Here is a 17,806-nt window from a genome sequence, read left to right as displayed (position 1 = left end):
CTAAGTGCACAGTTGATTGAATGCAGCAAAGACTTTTTAAAGTAGTTAAAAGTGGTTTATGCATGGTCACTGTATTTCGTTAGTACAGTAGCTGTACACAATCACAGTATTATCAACGTTCAACAGGCCCTTATCTTCCAGATTGCTCACTACGTGATGACAAGAAAACTACAGATTAGCATACAACCTCACAATAGGTATGGGCAGTTGGTGACTTCAGGAAAGATATACTGCTGCGTAATCTGGTAATGCAGAATATCTCCAGATCTGATAATTTCTGGCTGTACGACAAATCAGTTAAAAATTCTCATCTCTTGAGTACTTGAATACCTGATCTCATTTCGTACAAATCCACATCAAATCCTCGCTTGGCCATGTACAATGCTTCCATTGCGCCGACCTGGGAATAGTTACACAGCCATGGACACGGGTGTGGATACAGGCGTGAACACATTGCATATTCACCAAAACGCGCTGGTCCCTACCAGGCCTCCGCCGACAATTGCAACTCGCTTGCTATTGGGCACAAGATGGTCACCCATGACTGGCACACGTTTCCTCTCTTTGGATACACTGACTTTCCTTGAATTTATCTGCATACGGGCAGCGGCTTCGCTCGGAGCAATGTCAGCTCCCACATTCGCACTTGCCATTTCAGACAGCAAAAGAGGATTTCACCATACACAGCCCCAGAAGAGTGCACGTTTTTCATGGAGTGACGAAGCAAAGCATAAAGCCAAAGCAGTTTTGTCAAGTCAGATGTCGATGAGATGGTCGAAAAAATCAGCCAGTGAGTTGGGACAGTTCGTCGGACCCATGGTCGACGGGATACGTTATGAACTCTTGCTGGGAGTTGTCGGCCGGCCTGGGGTCTTTCACTTCCTGAGACACACTTTTTGTCAGGGAGCCCTTTATAATATTATGACTCCCTGCTTCTTGTTATCAACAATATTATTATTTAATATCTGTCCCCGGGGAAAATTGCAATTCCGCGGCCGCGTTTTTTTCCGCGTTTTTTGCGATTTTTTAAAAGACCGCGTTTTCCGCGATTTTCCCGCGTTTTTTAAACTTTTTTGTTGCACTACACATACACACAGTGCACTGTTCGGTCAGCAACGTCTCATCGTGGCGGCTTTTTACTCAAATATGACGAGTGCTTACACCAGAGACTTGTAACTGATTGATTTCACTACATACTCACTGAAAATTGCCGCACATCAATATTATTCACCGCATATTTACCGCATATTTACCGCAAATTCACCGCAAATTATGCCATATTATGCCGCGTTTTTCCCCGCGTTTTTTGCGATTTTTTTCCGCAATTTTCCCCGGGGACAGTATTATGTGCAGAAGATCGGGAGATACATGTAGATCCTGCATACTCGTACTGTATCAGGGTAGTGCGGAAGTCATTCCACATGGTAATCATTAGGTAGACCATTGACAATTAATTTGTAGACATCATGGACATGTCAAATGGGCCAGTACAGACAGTACAGGCTCAGTACTCGCACAGCCACATGATTGTAGTGACTGCGCCGCCACGCTGTGACTGGGATTTCAGGCCGCGGCAGATGGGGTACTTGACCAGAAATGGACATTATTGACGGGACCCCCCCCCCCCCCCCATTTTGCACGCATTGTAGGCCTTGACGGATTATGCTAATATTTTCGCGAAATTATGCTTTTCGCACTGCTAAAAAAATTGCAGAATTATGCTATTTGTATGCTAAAAGTTATCATATTATGCCGCATTGTGCTCACATATGCTGCTAATGCATTATGATGGTTCTGTGCAAAATAACAGGGGAATTTTTTGTAGAGGGCATTGTACTGTAGTAGCAAAAGTTCAACGGGGTCAACGCACCATCCGACCTACATTTGTAGCTACGGCGTCACTGATTGTAGTGGACTGGACATGTTATCAAGGGAGTCGTAAACCTACGACTTCCTGGTGCATCTACTTGTTCTTGTACTTGTAGAACATGTACAACTGTATGGAATTTGATGCGAACAGGCGGATTAGTCCAATATATACGATTTGTATGCAATTTGCCTCGAATTATGCGATTATTCGATTTTGGTAGGAATTATGCGAAAAATTATGCTAGCATAATCCGTCAAGGCCTAACGCATTGGGTGGGTCAACCTTTTTCGAAACCATGGCCCGGACCAGCTGGACGGGTGCTACGACTCGGAGGGGTCGGAATGTCATGAAATAAACATGGCCACATGAATGCACCATGCAGTGACCCCGCCCTCCTTATGCGGCGAGCATGCACGCTAACAAGACTAAAATTAATAACAATACTAGTGTTAGGCTGCTCAGTGACAGTGACGCAGTGGACACACTGAGTATTAGTTAGATCCCATCAAGCATGCACGCCGCACCAACACTCAACAGCGGGATACATGTACACACGATGCCACATCAAGGTGCAGGATCAGGCGTCATGGACACAGGATACCGGTGCATATGGACATGTGACGACAACTGAGTAAACCTGAGGTCAGACGGTAGGGCCATGATATGCAATATATACACGTACAACTGTAACTATTGGTAGACCTCATGCAATTCAGTGATGGATAGACATTGCCTGGGTTGCACGTGTAGTCATGGACATCAACACAAGTTTCATATCAAATTGAAAATTATGACAGTCACCGTAGGCTAGTAAGGATGAGAGTGTGACTCACACTGAGAAAGTTGTGCTAACTACGGTGCAAGCAGAAATCAGCCCATCTAGAGAGTCATCATGATTAATTTTATTGAAAAGCGTGCCCTGACAATAGAGGCGCTTGAATATGAAATGAGAATTGTTGGCGTGGCTGTGGAAATACGTGGATGAGGACACTATCATCTGCATTGCGCACAACAGCCTGTTTATAGGCAGCTGAGGAATCGGCCAGCAAAAACAGTGGCTAGCTACTGTAACATGTAGAGTATGAACACTATTATTATTTAGCTGGAGTTCAGGATGACAACATCATAGTACACACTTCCCCAGCCAAGGCCTGGCAGCCAAGAGACCAGAAAATTGGAATAATCTAATTCTTCCTCTGCTTCTAGCTAGCAGCAATGGTACCAAACTTGGATGGATACTAACTTTCATAGCTTGGCTAGCAGCTACGCCATGTATGGGTTAAATGGGTGGCTGCACATGTAGACTGACAAACAGATCATTTTGTAAACAGATGATGCAACCATGATGTGTTCATGACCATTGTCATCATACGACGAAATATGGTTACGAAACTTCTGATTCCTTCGAACAAGTTTAAAATGATGTCATCTCCGTTGAAGATCTAAGCCTATCCGGCTTCATATCGTGGTCACTGTGAGAGAGTTAGGAGACCTGCACTGTGGGTGGTAACAGCTCCGGCCGTGAGAGTCGGCAAAGCAACCGCATGATCAGGTTAGCAGGCTGACTCTTTAGGAAGTTCGGGAACAGCACTTATCGATTGAATACCCTGTTCTTGAATTGTTGGTACCGACTTGGTATCTTCTTCGCATGATGCAGCGTTCACCAGGGTACCTCCCAAACCGCGTGAACTCGCAGAGGGCCCGCTCTCATTGTCTAGCTTGGCAATAGTGTCATCTTGCCGACACTCTACGGGCTGGGATTGATTGTTCTGCACTGCGCGATCAGGCAGAGTACTACCCTCACATGCCGCCACATTGCGCAGTATCATCGCAGGATCCACTGGAGCAGGTGTATCGCTCGACATCAGAGACTTGCAACTGTTTATTCTCTTTTGGGAAGTTCTCTCTAAAGAATCCAACCTACAGGTTCATGCATTGACAAAAGAGCATGTACATCAGTGGACCCATACCACCACATGCACACCCACATGCACACACACACACACACACACACACACACACACACGCACGCGTGCGCGCGCACACACACACACACACACATCCACACAGATACTCAGAATCATTGCCATGAGAAAAAGGCTACATGTATCACAGACGAAGTAAGTCATTCAACAACTAATGACGACTCACGTGCATTTTGGAGAATATCAACACGTACCTATTCCTTGTCCACACTGCACGAAAAGTGGCACTCGATAGTCTTGCAATTGATCTTCCTATATAAAGCATGAAGAAAAATATGCAAAATTTAACTCGGATAATGATCCAATAATAAATGGATCTTTCCAAGTCAGAATGCTGTTGGTTTGTGCACTGGAGTTGTGTTACAGCTAGGTCTCAGGTCGTTGAATAGAGCCTGTCAGTTTTGTGCCCTGTTATCGCGCTTTATGACTGCTTATTATCTTGTTACAGTCGTGGATAGTTGCTTCATAACTCGTTTCCTTGTGCTTTCTTCTTCTATTTAAAAAACATGCAGCCAAGAAATACTCAATCTTCAGATAGTTAGCTGTTTAGGACTTTTTGAGCTTTAAGTTGTTAGCCAACAAATATGCACTTTCTGGTTGTAACCACCTGTGTTGGTTCAACTTGGTTGGTCGTGACTTCCGCAACACAGGTACTTGAAGAGAGCCGGTTGATTGTCCCAGCATGGGAGCTTGCAATTCCGCCATGACTGCTTGACTCACAACTGCCACCAGGGGATACGAAAAGCCCACTGAACCTTCAATTCAGCAAGCCATGGGTAACCATTGAATACATGTGAGGGTGCCTGCGAGCAACCATGCTACTTTGTGCAGTGATCTACCACTGAACAACTGAGTTTCTTTGAACTTGAAGCTAGTATACGCATGCGACGAAAAATGTTTAAAAGCCGGTTACTATTTTGTCTACAAATATTCGGCGCATATTTATTTTCGGCTATTTTCGGCCTGGTCATGTTTGGCCGAAATTTGGTTTTGCACTGAGGTTCTGTGTGACAGTGTATACAGGCGGCAGCATGCCGGAGTACAGGCCAAAAATTGGATGCCGCCGAAATGGGTTTTAGCCCTGGGAGGCCGAAATTTGAATGAGCCGAAAATGTGTAGACCTACAGTTACAGTAGCTGAACAGTCCACAACAGCCTACAGTGGGTGTGCAGTTATTTGCACATACAGTGAACAGTCCACAACGGTGGGTGTGCAGTTATTTGCACACACAGTGAACAGTCCACAACAGTGGGTGTGCAGTTATTTGCACACACAGTGAAAACCCGTGAGGAAGATAGAAGAATCATTATTGTGCTAACTGTTGCACGTTATGACTCATCAATATCAAGCTTATAATTGCCAGTGTTGGACAACTATGGGTAGCTTGCAAACCTTTGGTCCTTTCTTCTGAATTTTCATCCTTGGCTCTCCATCTGAGATAAGAGATAAGAAGAACTCTCATTATTGCAAACAAAATACTATCGGTCCCTTGGTGTTCGCCCTAAAGAGGCTTGCCCGTACATGATAGTTCTAGTTTTTCATTACAAAATCTGCCGGGGTTGATGCCTAGGTCAGGTTCCTACTCTAGCGCAAGGGAATGGGTCAACTGGTTCATGGCACGCTCTCAGTGGTACCGGGTGAGTCTGCCAATTTTGTCGCAGACCAGTGTTTTACTAGAGAGAAGTAGCATGTTGAAATTTCCGTTCTATTGTGCCCGTAAGCAAACGAAAAACGAACCACGACTTTCTAATGAAAAGGAGGTTTAGCAGCTGACTGATAATTTCACCTTCGGGATTTCGGTTTAGTGATGATCTAGATACTCAAGCACATTTGTTCTTATGAAATATATTATGTGTAAGCAGCTTGTTGCGATGCTATCTTGTGCCAGACTCGCTGAAGGTCACAGGGGTAACACTGAGTTGGTGCGCCTTGTCGTCGATGTAGAGACTGGTGCTAGTGAACACTGCTCCTACTGGCCCAGAACATTGCTGTTCACAACAAAATATCAAAGACGACTTAGGAGCCATCATCAGCCATTTTCGTTTCAGCAAAGTGAAGCTGGCGGCGAAGAGAAACACTAAATCTCACCTCAGCACAAGAAAAAATACAAAGCGCCAGGAAACCCCACATTACACAGCATGTTGTACTACTGAGTGTAGTTATAGCCTACATTGTTTTACAGTCCATAAGCAGTGCAGTGCAGCGTACCTGTTTAGCATGATAGTTAATGGAGATCCGTCCGAGCAGAAGTTTCTGTTTGAAGGGCCTTCTTCTAAAGCTTCCTGAGGTGTTTCGACTGGCTTTGCTCGCGTGACCAACCAGCAGGTCCGATTGCGAATGTTTAATTCGAAAATTCGACTTGTTATAATGCTCTCTACTTCCGTGGACTGAAACCCAGCATGCTGAGTGGGTGAGGCTGGGAACCAATAATGTTTTAAGCACCGGCTAAATCCCTCTAATTGCACCGTCTTGTGCTGTCAGTGCTAAAACCAAGCAGTAGTGGCCTTAGCACTCACAACAGCGAGATTTAGCCACACACCAGTAATAAGCACTTACGTCTCCTTCGGCACAGCTTGACTGCTATAATGATGATGATTACGATAACAATAGATCCTCCTACGATACCAGCTGGCAGAAAGAACCTTTGCGTTCCGACGAGTTCTAAAAAGTTGGAGGAGGCTGAAAAAGACAAGGCCGGAGAACCGGTGGAAGAGGTATATGCACGTGCACTCACATACACACACACCGTGACATACACACACACACACACACACACACACACACATATACACACACACACACACACACACACACACACACACATATACACACATATACACACACATATACACACACATATACACATACACACACATACGCGAACACCCGCTTACGTACATATAAGTACAACAATTTGTACAACTTCAAGCAGCCGAGCTTGTTGGCAACAGTCCCGATGCTATCTGGCATAAGTGTGCCGACCAACCCAACTAGCTGGCACACATACACATACGCACATGCACACACGCACCCTCACACGCGTGCACATACACACACCCCAGAAAACATTGATCACCATCTGGTGGAACATCCACGCCCGCGCCAGCCCTGTGCTCGCCCAGCTTCTGATCCCGGCACAAGGCACCGTTACCCGCCATCAACAGTCAAATGGCTTACTCAGCCAGGCAAACGTAGCCGCTGCGGTCAGCGGAGGTTTTATGTTGCTGGTGCTCTGCTGTGGTACGCTCTCCCTAGTGAGGTCCGCACAAACACCCGGCTACCTTTTCTCTCCCTCCTCGTACAGTTCAGCAATCCTCACGTAGTAGTGCAGATACATCGTATTCTCTCCCCCCCCCCCCCCCCCCCTCCTCCCCCCATTCACTCCCCAATGTTAGTGCTTCAAGTTCCCTAATCTCTTACTATGTGCTTTCATAGCCTTTACTCTGTGCTTTCATAGCCACTTCTAAGCTAAGCTTTCACCATCATGTTATTGGGTCGTCATCCCGTTTGAATGTGCGAAGTAACATAAGAACCAACCAAACTATACACTGTATTCGAGAACTGAAAGCCATAGCAAAAAGGCCCGCAGACATTTGACAAGCAGTATTGCAGAAGAGGGATCCACGAGCGGGATTCGAACCCAGCACCCCTGTCTTTCCGGGACCGTGAGTGGCCTACCGGTTAGGCTACCGGGAATCACATACACCCATGGCTCCTTCTTGCTACACACTGTGACAAGGGCACAGTCAGACCTCGCCTATCCGGTCCTCTTTTATCCGGATCTCTCGCCATCCGGAAGAAAATCGCTGGTCACCGATTTACAGCATATGCCATGCATACATACAGTATGTGTGTTCGATTATCCGGTTCCCTCGCCTATCCGGATAATTTTTGTGGAAAACGGATGTGTGCGGTTATGCGAGGTCTGACTGTAGCTGGATGTACTATGTTGACACTAGGCACAGGACTTGCATGACCCTTACCAGCACATACAGTATCCACTGCCAACACTCCATTGATACGACATGCTATCACTGCGGAGCGATGGCCAGAACCGATGGCATTGACTGCAAGCACTGCTATCCGCATGCTGTCGATACGGGACGCTAGCATCTCCGCATTGGTGTACTCAGTAGTGTCTGCGCTGACGTTGACCGTTCCTCTTGCCGTAGAGTTCTGACCGTCCCCAAACAACAGTGTGTACTGTAATTGATAGTAGAGAACAATACCTGCACAAACAGTGTGTACTGTAATTGATAGTAGAGAACAATACCTGCACAAACAGTGTGGCATTGAAAGCTTGCTGGGCCCTAGCAAAGGGAAAACAAAGAGTCTCCATGCAGCTGTTGTTCTCTTGGATCAAACCGATGTTCCAAATATGGATACCTTCCATAGTGTACCAGTGGAAGAACAACGTCCTGGACCGCATGATATGTGTATGTGTGTATGTGTGTGTGTGTGTGTGTGTGTGTGTGTGTGTGTGTGTGTGTGTGTGTGTGTTTTTGTGCTCCTTGGGAGCAGGTTACACTTTCTGAGCTCCGTGTTCTTGGCTTTCTCCAAAGTTTTTCTGCCTGCCCAGGGCGACTCTGGCGTAGCCAGAGTCGACCCTGGAGCACCCTCGCACACTGCCAAGGTAGTGCTGCATGATTGGAGCGCGGAATCGCGATGTAGCTTGCAGGACAATTTACTTCGATATTGTCACTGCTGCGTCGGCCGTGGTCCACCACTCGCAGTGGAGTAGCTATCCCTCGAGTGCTGTGGAGAATCCAAGCTCGAAGAATGCAGTGGTGGGAATTGCGGATTGGCTGGTGGAGTGCTGGAACAAGTCGTTGTTTCAGTGGAGTGGACGAGCGAGTGCGGAGAGGAAGGTCGCAATGGCGGAATGGTGGGAATTGAAACTTCAATCTTTCGTCGTCATGAGTGCACTGGTCAAGCGTTGCGGAAGTCTGTCGGATTTGTGAGGCATTGCCCTGCCGCTTACATCGTCAACGTGGAAGAACTGCTAGTGGAGTCCTGGTGGGATTTCGGATGCCCACACTCCTTTTGCTTGGTGGATTCTTTCGTGGACAGTGTTTTTTTCGTGGCGTGAATTTTTGAATTTTTTTTTCTTTCCTGTTCATTTTCAGTCGTTGTCACTGTAGCTGTCAGGTAACTGGTTGTTGTTACAGTACTCGAACATGATTGTACAGCAGTCGTCCGTTCTGCTCCATTGTTTCATCTGTTTTGCCAGTTCTGCTAGCTGATTCTCTTTATTTGCCACTGCCCCTCATAGTGCTCATGCTTGGGTGGAGGGCGGCGTGACCCGTTTAGGGTAGCTGTATCATAGTAGTAGTAGTAGTGTGTGTGTGTGTGTGTGTGTGTGTGTGTGTGTGTGTGTGTGTGTGTGTGTGTGGAGTCACTTCAAACAGCTGTGTGGTGGATACCAGGCTAAAAATAGTGGCGGTCAATTCATCAGCCTTGCAAGCTGTTGAATGGTGTAATCCCAGCACAAGTTGCTATGTCTAACATAGCTGTTCGCTATCATCGCTTCTGCGATGGGCATGTCTGAGGTCTGAGGTGTGTGTGTGTCTGTGTGATTTTAAAAGCATCTTTCGTTAACACTTTCCTCAATAATCTTTTAGTTAAAGCAGAAGAAAGTACAATGGTAAAGCACTGCTTACCCAAACTCCCTGGTTCAGATGCTGGTGGTGACACAGACTTAATCTTTTCTTTAGACTTATATCTCTACTCCTGCAACGGCTTATGAAAGTACATGTACTTACCATTTGGCTCTTCTGGTTGTTTCCAGTATATTTTGGCAAGAGAGGATGTGACATTCACCCAAACTGACGTGATGTCACTGGGGACTGAAGGGAACATGGAGCACAACAAAAGCAGCCATCACAATGATCTGTCAGACTACTTCCCATCTCGTACAGCTATGTTCATTTAAAAGTCATACACCACACGATTGTAGAGACAATCTACCCGACCACCTCATGCAGCCATTGAATGGTTCTCATGGAATAGAAGACTGGCCATGGCTTTGTTACCAGTAATCTTGGCAAAGATAATAATTATGGAAAGTGAAGCATTTTTGTATACGACGAGGGTTACGCAAGTGACGCATGCGGACACAATGATAGCAGGTGAAAGCCAACCTCATAAACATAACAACCTTGGTAGTTATACAGCCCTAGCACTGCAAGTACTGGGCAGGGCAAGGAGCGTGGCAATGCTTTATTAACGACACTGAATTTCACTTGTTTCCGCTGTATGTATTCATGGTCTTCCAGGGCTACACCCCACAGGTACATTGCATCCTTACAGGGGCACCCTGTGGCAAATAAAGGACAGAATGATGACATTTGCATGCCTGCTGGTCATGTGTGGAGTATATAATTGATCTAAAAGGCTATGTAACGAACTGTGTCAAGGCAAGAATGGGTTACCTCTCCGATGATGAGCTGACATTGGCTAGTACTAAGTCATTAGAAGAGTGGGAGTGAGAAGGACATGCGGGATTGTAGATGAGAGGAGCACAAACCCGCCGGTGACTGTAGACTGAAAGAAAATATATGTTGCAACTCACTGTATTGGGCAGTGGTGACGTGGACGGTAACGGTCTCGCCAACAGCAGACTCACTCACACCGGCAATAGTGAATCGATACTTAGTGTAGTGCCGTAGTCCTCTGATAGTCACCGAGTACTCCGTTGAACCTGTCAACATGGAAAGCAGGAGAAGGTGCATGTACACGGTCATAACATTGGCCAAGCAACACGGGGAAGATACCTGCTTTTAGTGTTCTGCTCATTATTTTATCATGGTCAGCACGATTTTTGTCAGACCCTCCTAGGTCAGACGTGTAGTATATGTAGTTGCTGCGTCTGCTCAGGAGTTGTCAAGAGCAATGTATGGGGTCCGTCAACTGACCCCCGCCTGCTATTAAAGTGGACATGATAGGTAGTGGAATGCCTGATTGGTATGTCGGATTCTCTGAACAATCTTAGCTTGACCGCATGATATAGCTCAACTAGGAGTGCCTCAAATTAGAAAGAAAACTAGCGCCTCCTGACACCCAATTGTGTAGACTACATTTAAAGCCAGCTTCAGTATGTACGCACACACGCACCCCCCCCCCCCCCTACACACACACACACATTTGACCTTTTGACGCCCATCGCCGGAGGCGATGATAGCGATGCTATAGCAGAAACCATAGTAACTTGTGCTGGGATTGCACCATTCAACAGCTTCCAAGGCTGAAGAATTGAACGCCACTATTCAGCCTCGTCTACATCACATAGCTATTTGAAGTATATTTTTGGCCTTTTCGGTCTTTTTCATTTTTTTCACACACCCACACCACACTGCATACTCCGACATGCACTGGCTGTTGGTAGCCACCCAGGAGAATGAAACTAGAAAAGTCAGGAGGAGTCTTAGAAAGAGAGGAAAGACGTGTGTGACCATACCATAATCGTCGGGAACGGAACCCGCAACCTCTCAATAGAAAATCAACTGCACATACCACTGCACCATATGGGACACACACACACACACACACACACACACAAACACACACACACACACACACACACACACACACACACACACATGCACACACACACACACACACGCAGGGTACGGTGGAAAAACGATCTGCCTCGACCCCGAATTATTTTTCAAAATGGTCGAAAACTTTGTGGAAAAGAACCAGTGCCCGAACTACGTTCATTAGCATTACAATGTACCGACGTACCGAGGTCAGCTGATCCCTGTAAAGAACAGGTGTATAGGCTGCATGGACAGTCTCCTGGTTCACTGCATTCAGCGGCTTTGTACTTCAGCTCATAGCCAGTCATTTTGTCATGGGCGAGAACTGTGTTGGGAGCCTACAAAGAACAGTGACACACAATGTTGGATTAGAAATAGGGCTGAAAACGTGTTTCCTAGATTGCCGATTATGCGACCGCTTGTTCCTGCTTTTAAACTATAATGCAGCTGGATAACAAATGCGCTGTGACTTACTCTTCTGAAGTGGATAGTTTTGAGTACATTTTCCATCAAAGGTTCAGTGTCGCTCAGTGAAATTCAATCACGTGAGTCAAAATTTGCGCCCTGCACCATTTCACATTACAAGGTCGGCAGGTCTAGTGCTGCACAAAACCCGGTGCATACTTGACGTACACAACCGGCTTTCATTGAGCAGCACTCTATTCGGAAACAAGAGTACACAGCGTCCATCATTCTGGATTGCAACAGTCATAGTGGATAGAGAAGAGTAGGTACTCTAATGATGAAGGTATTCACCTGGGATATCAGGAGTACTTTGTGTAACAAGTGGTGTAGGGGTGATCTGATAGATACAGGTATCAACGGTACGAGCGCACAGTACTGTAAAAATAATGATGTCATGAAGCCCTAATTACACTCATACCTCAGTTAGCCGGACATTTCGGTCTACCAGGCACTCTCTGGTAAACACTACTACTCTTCTGCTGTTTGTGCATTCAGTGTACAAATACTAATGACATCACATGCCACGTCTCAGGCCTCTCCCCATCACAGTGTGCATGTATGCGATTCCGAGTTGCCAGGTTACGGACATTTCAAAGTTACGGGCGGTGCCTGGTCCCGGACAGCTCAGATAAACAAGGTATGAGTGTACCGTGCTACCAATGTCAGGTATGCTTCCAGTACAAACGTTTTATTGCTTACGAGAGGGTAAGCGGCTGTTAAGATCCATGCTAGCCGCAAGCTAAAGTTACAGCCATTTCCTCCATGCATGACCATAGACAGACATTTTTCACCCACCCTGCGGCTCACGCGTCGGCCAAGAAACAGATGCACTGGACCACGCCGGGACTAATGCAGGCAGCACTACCCACACTGCGGCAGAAGAGCACATAGCGTAGACATTCCCTTACCATGAAATGCAGAGTAACCTCTCCTGGCGATGTGGCAACAAAGCTGGCATTTCTTACTGGTCCAATTCCTGAGAGACATGAGCATATCCAACAGGTAGGATACTGCAGAAATGGGCAAATATGAACATAGCTCTTAAGTAAAGAACATCCCAGTGCTGCTCATATTTCTTATAAGATGTTACGGTCAACTCAAAACTAACAAGCGCATTTTTAAAAGAGGGAAAGGATGCCTCGACTCTTGAGGAATCTGATTTTCTGAACTTTATTGAAAAGATAACACAAACCTCTCCCTAAACGGAAAAGAGAGTATTTTTCCAAAAGATAACCCATGGTCTTGGTATTGGTTTGTGATCTTTTTTGCTGTAGTAAGTGATTCAGTCCATAGATTGATGTGACACTAAGTAGTGTTGTAGTACGTTATTTCGTGTACGTCGTGTGTACGTCATGTTGGCGCATGCGCTTGTTTCTGTGGTGTGAAAAGCAGTCTTCTTCTTGAGTTCGTCACGTCCAGTTGTGTTTCCGTTGTCGTCTTGTTATAAACAGTCTTCCTAAATGTAGTTATCGTCGTCCCTTTGTATAAGTGTGGAGATGGCACGGGACTGGCAGTAGGTACAGAAAGGCAGTCACAATAGTAGTGCTTTCAGCTAATTTGAATCCTATCCACGACTCCCGTTCGGTCTGTTTAATCTCAAGCACACCATGAGGCATCTGCAGACACTCGCATGCACAACCATTTCAGACTCACGTGATTGTCCTGTTGTGATGGTGGCAGTAACTCTCTGCCCTGCACCTACACTGTTGACGGCTGCCGCTGTCACCTGGTATGTGGTGAGGTAGCGCAATCCCACAAGAGACAATGACCAGCCTGCCCGGACAAGAGAAGGCTTAGTTAATAAAAACCCAGACTGAGAGCCAGCGAATACAATACAGTGTGATTTCATAACGTTTCATTGCATTCTTAACTCACCTGATAATTGCCGACCTGGCTTGAATCTCTGAGTTGTGAACTCGTGTCTACCTTCATCGCAATGACCTACCATATTCTCCGGAGTATACACTTGATGTACTTTGATGATCAAATTAAAGGCAATATTTAGGGTAAATATCTGTATTTCTTGGCAAAAAGGGGGGGGGGTTGCAGCTTATACTCCAGTGTGGCTTATACTCCGGACAATGCGGTATGTGTCACTGCTCTGTCTTCTGTATTGAGCACTTTGGCCTGCTCTAAAAAGGTATTCACTGTGCGTAGCTTCAGTATAAAGTACCAACGAAGTAACGTACTTCCTCCGCATCATTACAATTGTCGCTTCCCAGACGAATTTTTCAAATTTGTTTTGTCCACTCGAAGTGCAAAGAAATCAGCTAGAAATTGATGCAGAGCATTGCCGACAGACCAAGCTTTAGTTTGTAACCTCCCGCTTCGCTGCACTTGTGGCTAAGGTCGATATCTTCATCAGAGTTTGAGGCAGACCCTTCAGCACTCAACAATATGCTGAACAAGACGCGCGTTCAAATTCAGGCCACGAAACTTCGTTTTCAAGTGATCCATGCCTCCAGGTGACAGGCAATGATAGCAAACTAGCATTTTGCAAGTACACTGTAACAACCTTCCGGTGGGATAGGGTAACCAGATCCGCGCATTCTTTCCTTGGCTAGCGCTTCACGGATTTCGTTGGTGTTTTCAGACCTGCTACCTTCGAAGCAACATGCACCACACTGAGCGCATTTCAGGAATTTGAGAACACTTTGTTCTTGCCATTGTCAACTTCACCATTTTGAATAAGCCTTATGCCTGTTGTACAGAGCCACGAAATCCCGTAGAATCCCGTAGATCCGGTTGGGTGTTGAATGTGCAGGACCCTATTGTGTTTTCTGCTGTTTCCACTAAGAAAAGGGCCTTGAAGGCATTTCATATGAAAACCTTTTTCTGACAAAGATCTAGTCATTAGTTCTAACCAAAGTGAAGAAGCTGGAAAAGCGATTGCTTGCCATTAAATTATGAGGATGAAATTGGTCAAATGCGCATGCATAGCACACAATGAACACCCAACCGGGTCTACGGGATTCTACGGGATTTCGTGGGTCTGTACAACTGGCACAAGGTCTATTCAGGAGAGATACCATGCTTCTTATACCCGAGCTTGCAGTCTTGATAAATGCCCACGCAAACGATGTGGGCCAGCACGAACTCCGGAAAAAAGATACGCGCTCTGCGGCAAAATAGTGCAGAGCGCGATGAATTTGTTTGACGCGGAAGAGCGTTCCAAGACCACCACGGCTTCAGTAACAAGTAGACATTGCGCAGGAAGGGTCACACCAATGTTCGAACACAGAAAACAGCGATTCCGACAGTCTGACTATTAAAGATGAGCAAGTCACAAACATTGCGATGTGCGAAGCGACAATTTTAATGAGGCGGAGGACTTTGGGGTGTAAACGGTACTATTTTTCAGGACCCTGCGTTATACTTGACTCTGGATATACAGAACCTCGTTAATGAAGGAAGGATTCTAATGGCCCTTCGAGCCAGAGTACCTTATACTGAATTTTCATTTTAGTAACAGAGAGTAGACGGATAGCTTACAAGGTACTCAACATGATCAGCCAATAATAATATTGTTGAAAGGATCGGGGGAACATCAAATTCAAAGGATTTGTCTTGGAAGTGAACTGCCTGAAAAGAGAAAGAAAAAATTGCCATCATTTTCTACGTTTGGCCTGGTCTGATAGCTCAGATAGTTAGAGCATTGCTCATGACAAACACCACCCTCAGTCTTCTCCACCGAAACGTCAAGGAATGACAGTTAATTTGATTGTTCATGTTCGCGGGTGTAGGCTATTCAATTTCAAAAGGAAAGCCTCGCTTTTCACACATGATTCAAAATGAGTAAAGGAATCATCCACAAAGTGTACGTACAGCGGAGGCCATTTAGATACGTCTAACATCGATTCGTAATAGCCAACGAAAACATTTGCCAATATGGGTCCAAGGGGTGATCCCATGGCTACGCCATCCACCTGGCGATACATGACATCGCAAAATGAAAAGTCAACGCCTGTGGTTACCATTAACATGAGTTTCCGAAATGCTGCCTCGCACAGCCAAGGGGTATCCACCTCCTGCACATGGTAAAGCATGTTGGCGCAAATATCGATGGTTTCAATTATGGGTACGCTAGTGAAAAGACTCACTACGTCGAAGGAAAACATGTGGTTTTCTAATGGAATGGATTGCGTACGAAGATCGACAAATTCAAAGGTATCTTTGACATTGTGTTTACAGTAATGGTCCACCACTAGTTGGATCATTTTGCATAGCCATTTGGAGGTTTTGTATTGTGGCGACCCGATCATAGACAAGATTGGTTGCAGTGGACAAGATGCTTGATGTATTTTAGGCAATCCGTACAGCCGCAGACAGGCGGAGCCAGTCGGTCTCATACGCAGATATTCAGATTTTCTTGTCTCCACGCCGACTTTTTAATACGCTTCGTAGAGCACAACGGCGCGCTCTTCTTCACCGTGATGTGCACAGTTGCACCTTCTCTCTCCCCCCCCCCCTCTGTATAGAGGTGACATAACTCGCATCATTTTATTTTTTGGCGCTACACTCTGCGTAACGCCATTCACAGAGCACAATGCGCGCTACCTTCTGCTGCTTCTCCTCCGTGATGTGCTAGTTGCGCCTTTTCTCTCTCTCTTCCCCCCCCTTCTGCACACTAGGTGACATAATTCGCATATTTTTTGGCGCTACACTCTGCGTATATACTGCTCTTGTGTGGCTTCCACGGTATTCATTGTTATTACCTGACGATGGCAAAGTGCCGAAACCTTGTAAAAATAACGGAACTGGTTTGGATGTGATGTGCAGTGCTATGGGAATGGGTGTGTCCACCCGAATTCTTTTCACAGATGAAGCTGCAGGAAGCCTCAGCCCTTCTTCAGACTTTTTAATAATTTTTAATATAAGGTTACTGTATAACTCAGGAGACGGAGTGTGCAGCAGCTAGCACAATAGCAACATCGAATAGTGCCTGGATGTTTTATTATCTCCATTACGTCCTGAAAAGAACAATAACTTACGAGTTATGCATAACAGTCCACCAAGGAAACGGGATATTTTACTTATAGGTTAGAGCATGGCAGGGAGGGCCTTATGGCTTGTTAGTGCCCGACAGGTTAGTCTGAGGGCTGTAGCCCCGAGGGCTACCCTGAAGGGCAAAATCAAGCCATAAGACCCTCCCTGCCATGCACTAACTATTTTAGAACGAGGTTACATGCATTATCTCACTTCCATTATGCTTGTGTACCATTATATTGGGTAGTTTTGTGGTTTGTGTGCAGAGAGACTTGGTGTGGTATGAAAGAATATTTTCTTCTGGTAAGTTATGGTAACTCAGCACCACTTAGGACTCCTAAAAGTAGAATGGAAGCAAATGAAATGCTGGGCTCTTATTGCGAGCTTCATTCTTATTCATAGCTTGTGGAGCCCCTTGTCGATACCTCTAATGACTTTGATCTTCGGTTTTTATAGGTTTCCGCAAGCTGTTGACAAAGGAAATTCGTACAGATAAAAGAATACGGGGGCAAAAACGTACACACTTCTGAAATGCGTAGCTTTTAGTAGTACACCGTACATTTTATGCAGAGTTCATTATCTGCACCGTACTATAATGCATACAGGGAGTTGTACGCACCAGTTTAGAGTATATTCAGCGGGCTTTAGACTAATCCAAGGCCCTCGACGCGTCATCAAGAGTAGTAAAATAACGATTGAGCGGGCTTTAAACTCTGATAAGGCCCTTGGCGGGAATGTCGCTGATTGGTCGTTTCCTGGACAACGAGACAGACCTCGTTCTAACGTCAGATAGTGCGACAACAAGGCAAAAAGCTGACAAGGATATTGAGGCATTCAACGACCTGACACCTAGCACCAACATATCTACGAAGTGCAAACCAACAACCTTCCAAATTGGAAGGATCAGGTACGGAAAGTTCCAATGAGGGGAAGGGATGCGCCACGAAGATGTGCACGAGCTA

The 17,806-nt window shown here is 45.8% G+C and overlaps 2 protein-coding genes across 2 annotated transcripts in view; both read right to left on the bottom strand.

Annotated features, from left to right (window-relative positions):
- Positions 1-748, bottom strand: part of LOC135817411 (kynurenine 3-monooxygenase-like) — a 20,711-nt gene extending 19,963 nt beyond the window's left edge. The window contains exons 1-2 of the mRNA XM_065330587.1: positions 486-748; positions 331-400 (exon numbers count right to left, since the gene is read on the bottom strand). Coding sequence (XP_065186659.1) covers positions 331-400; positions 486-653 — 238 coding nt within the window. The 5' untranslated portion in view covers positions 654-748. The remainder of the gene's footprint in view (positions 1-330; positions 401-485) is intronic.
- A 2,923-nt stretch (positions 749-3,671) lies between these two features.
- LOC135816565 (protein sidekick-1-like) overlaps positions 3,672-17,806 on the bottom strand; it is a 28,972-nt gene continuing 14,837 nt past the window's right edge. The window contains exons 7-16 of the mRNA XM_065329760.1: positions 13,512-13,631; positions 12,767-12,834; positions 11,599-11,731; positions 10,427-10,555; positions 9,618-9,701; positions 7,839-8,084; positions 6,412-6,534; positions 5,248-5,288; positions 4,050-4,107; positions 3,672-3,790 (exon numbers count right to left, since the gene is read on the bottom strand). Of these exons, the coding sequence (XP_065185832.1) occupies positions 3,777-3,790; positions 4,050-4,107; positions 5,248-5,288; positions 6,412-6,534; positions 7,839-8,084; positions 9,618-9,701; positions 10,427-10,555; positions 11,599-11,731; positions 12,767-12,834; positions 13,512-13,631 (1,016 nt within the window). The 3' untranslated portion in view covers positions 3,672-3,776. The remainder of the gene's footprint in view (positions 3,791-4,049; positions 4,108-5,247; positions 5,289-6,411; positions 6,535-7,838; positions 8,085-9,617; positions 9,702-10,426; positions 10,556-11,598; positions 11,732-12,766; positions 12,835-13,511; positions 13,632-17,806) is intronic.

Source organism: Sycon ciliatum, chromosome 5, assembly GCF_964019385.1.
Source record: "Sycon ciliatum chromosome 5, ocSycCili1.1, whole genome shotgun sequence".
Lineage (NCBI taxonomy): Eukaryota > Metazoa > Porifera > Calcarea > Leucosolenida > Sycettidae > Sycon > Sycon ciliatum.
The sequence above is the reverse complement of the archived record's forward strand: the minus strand, read 5'-3'. Positions and strand labels throughout refer to the sequence as shown.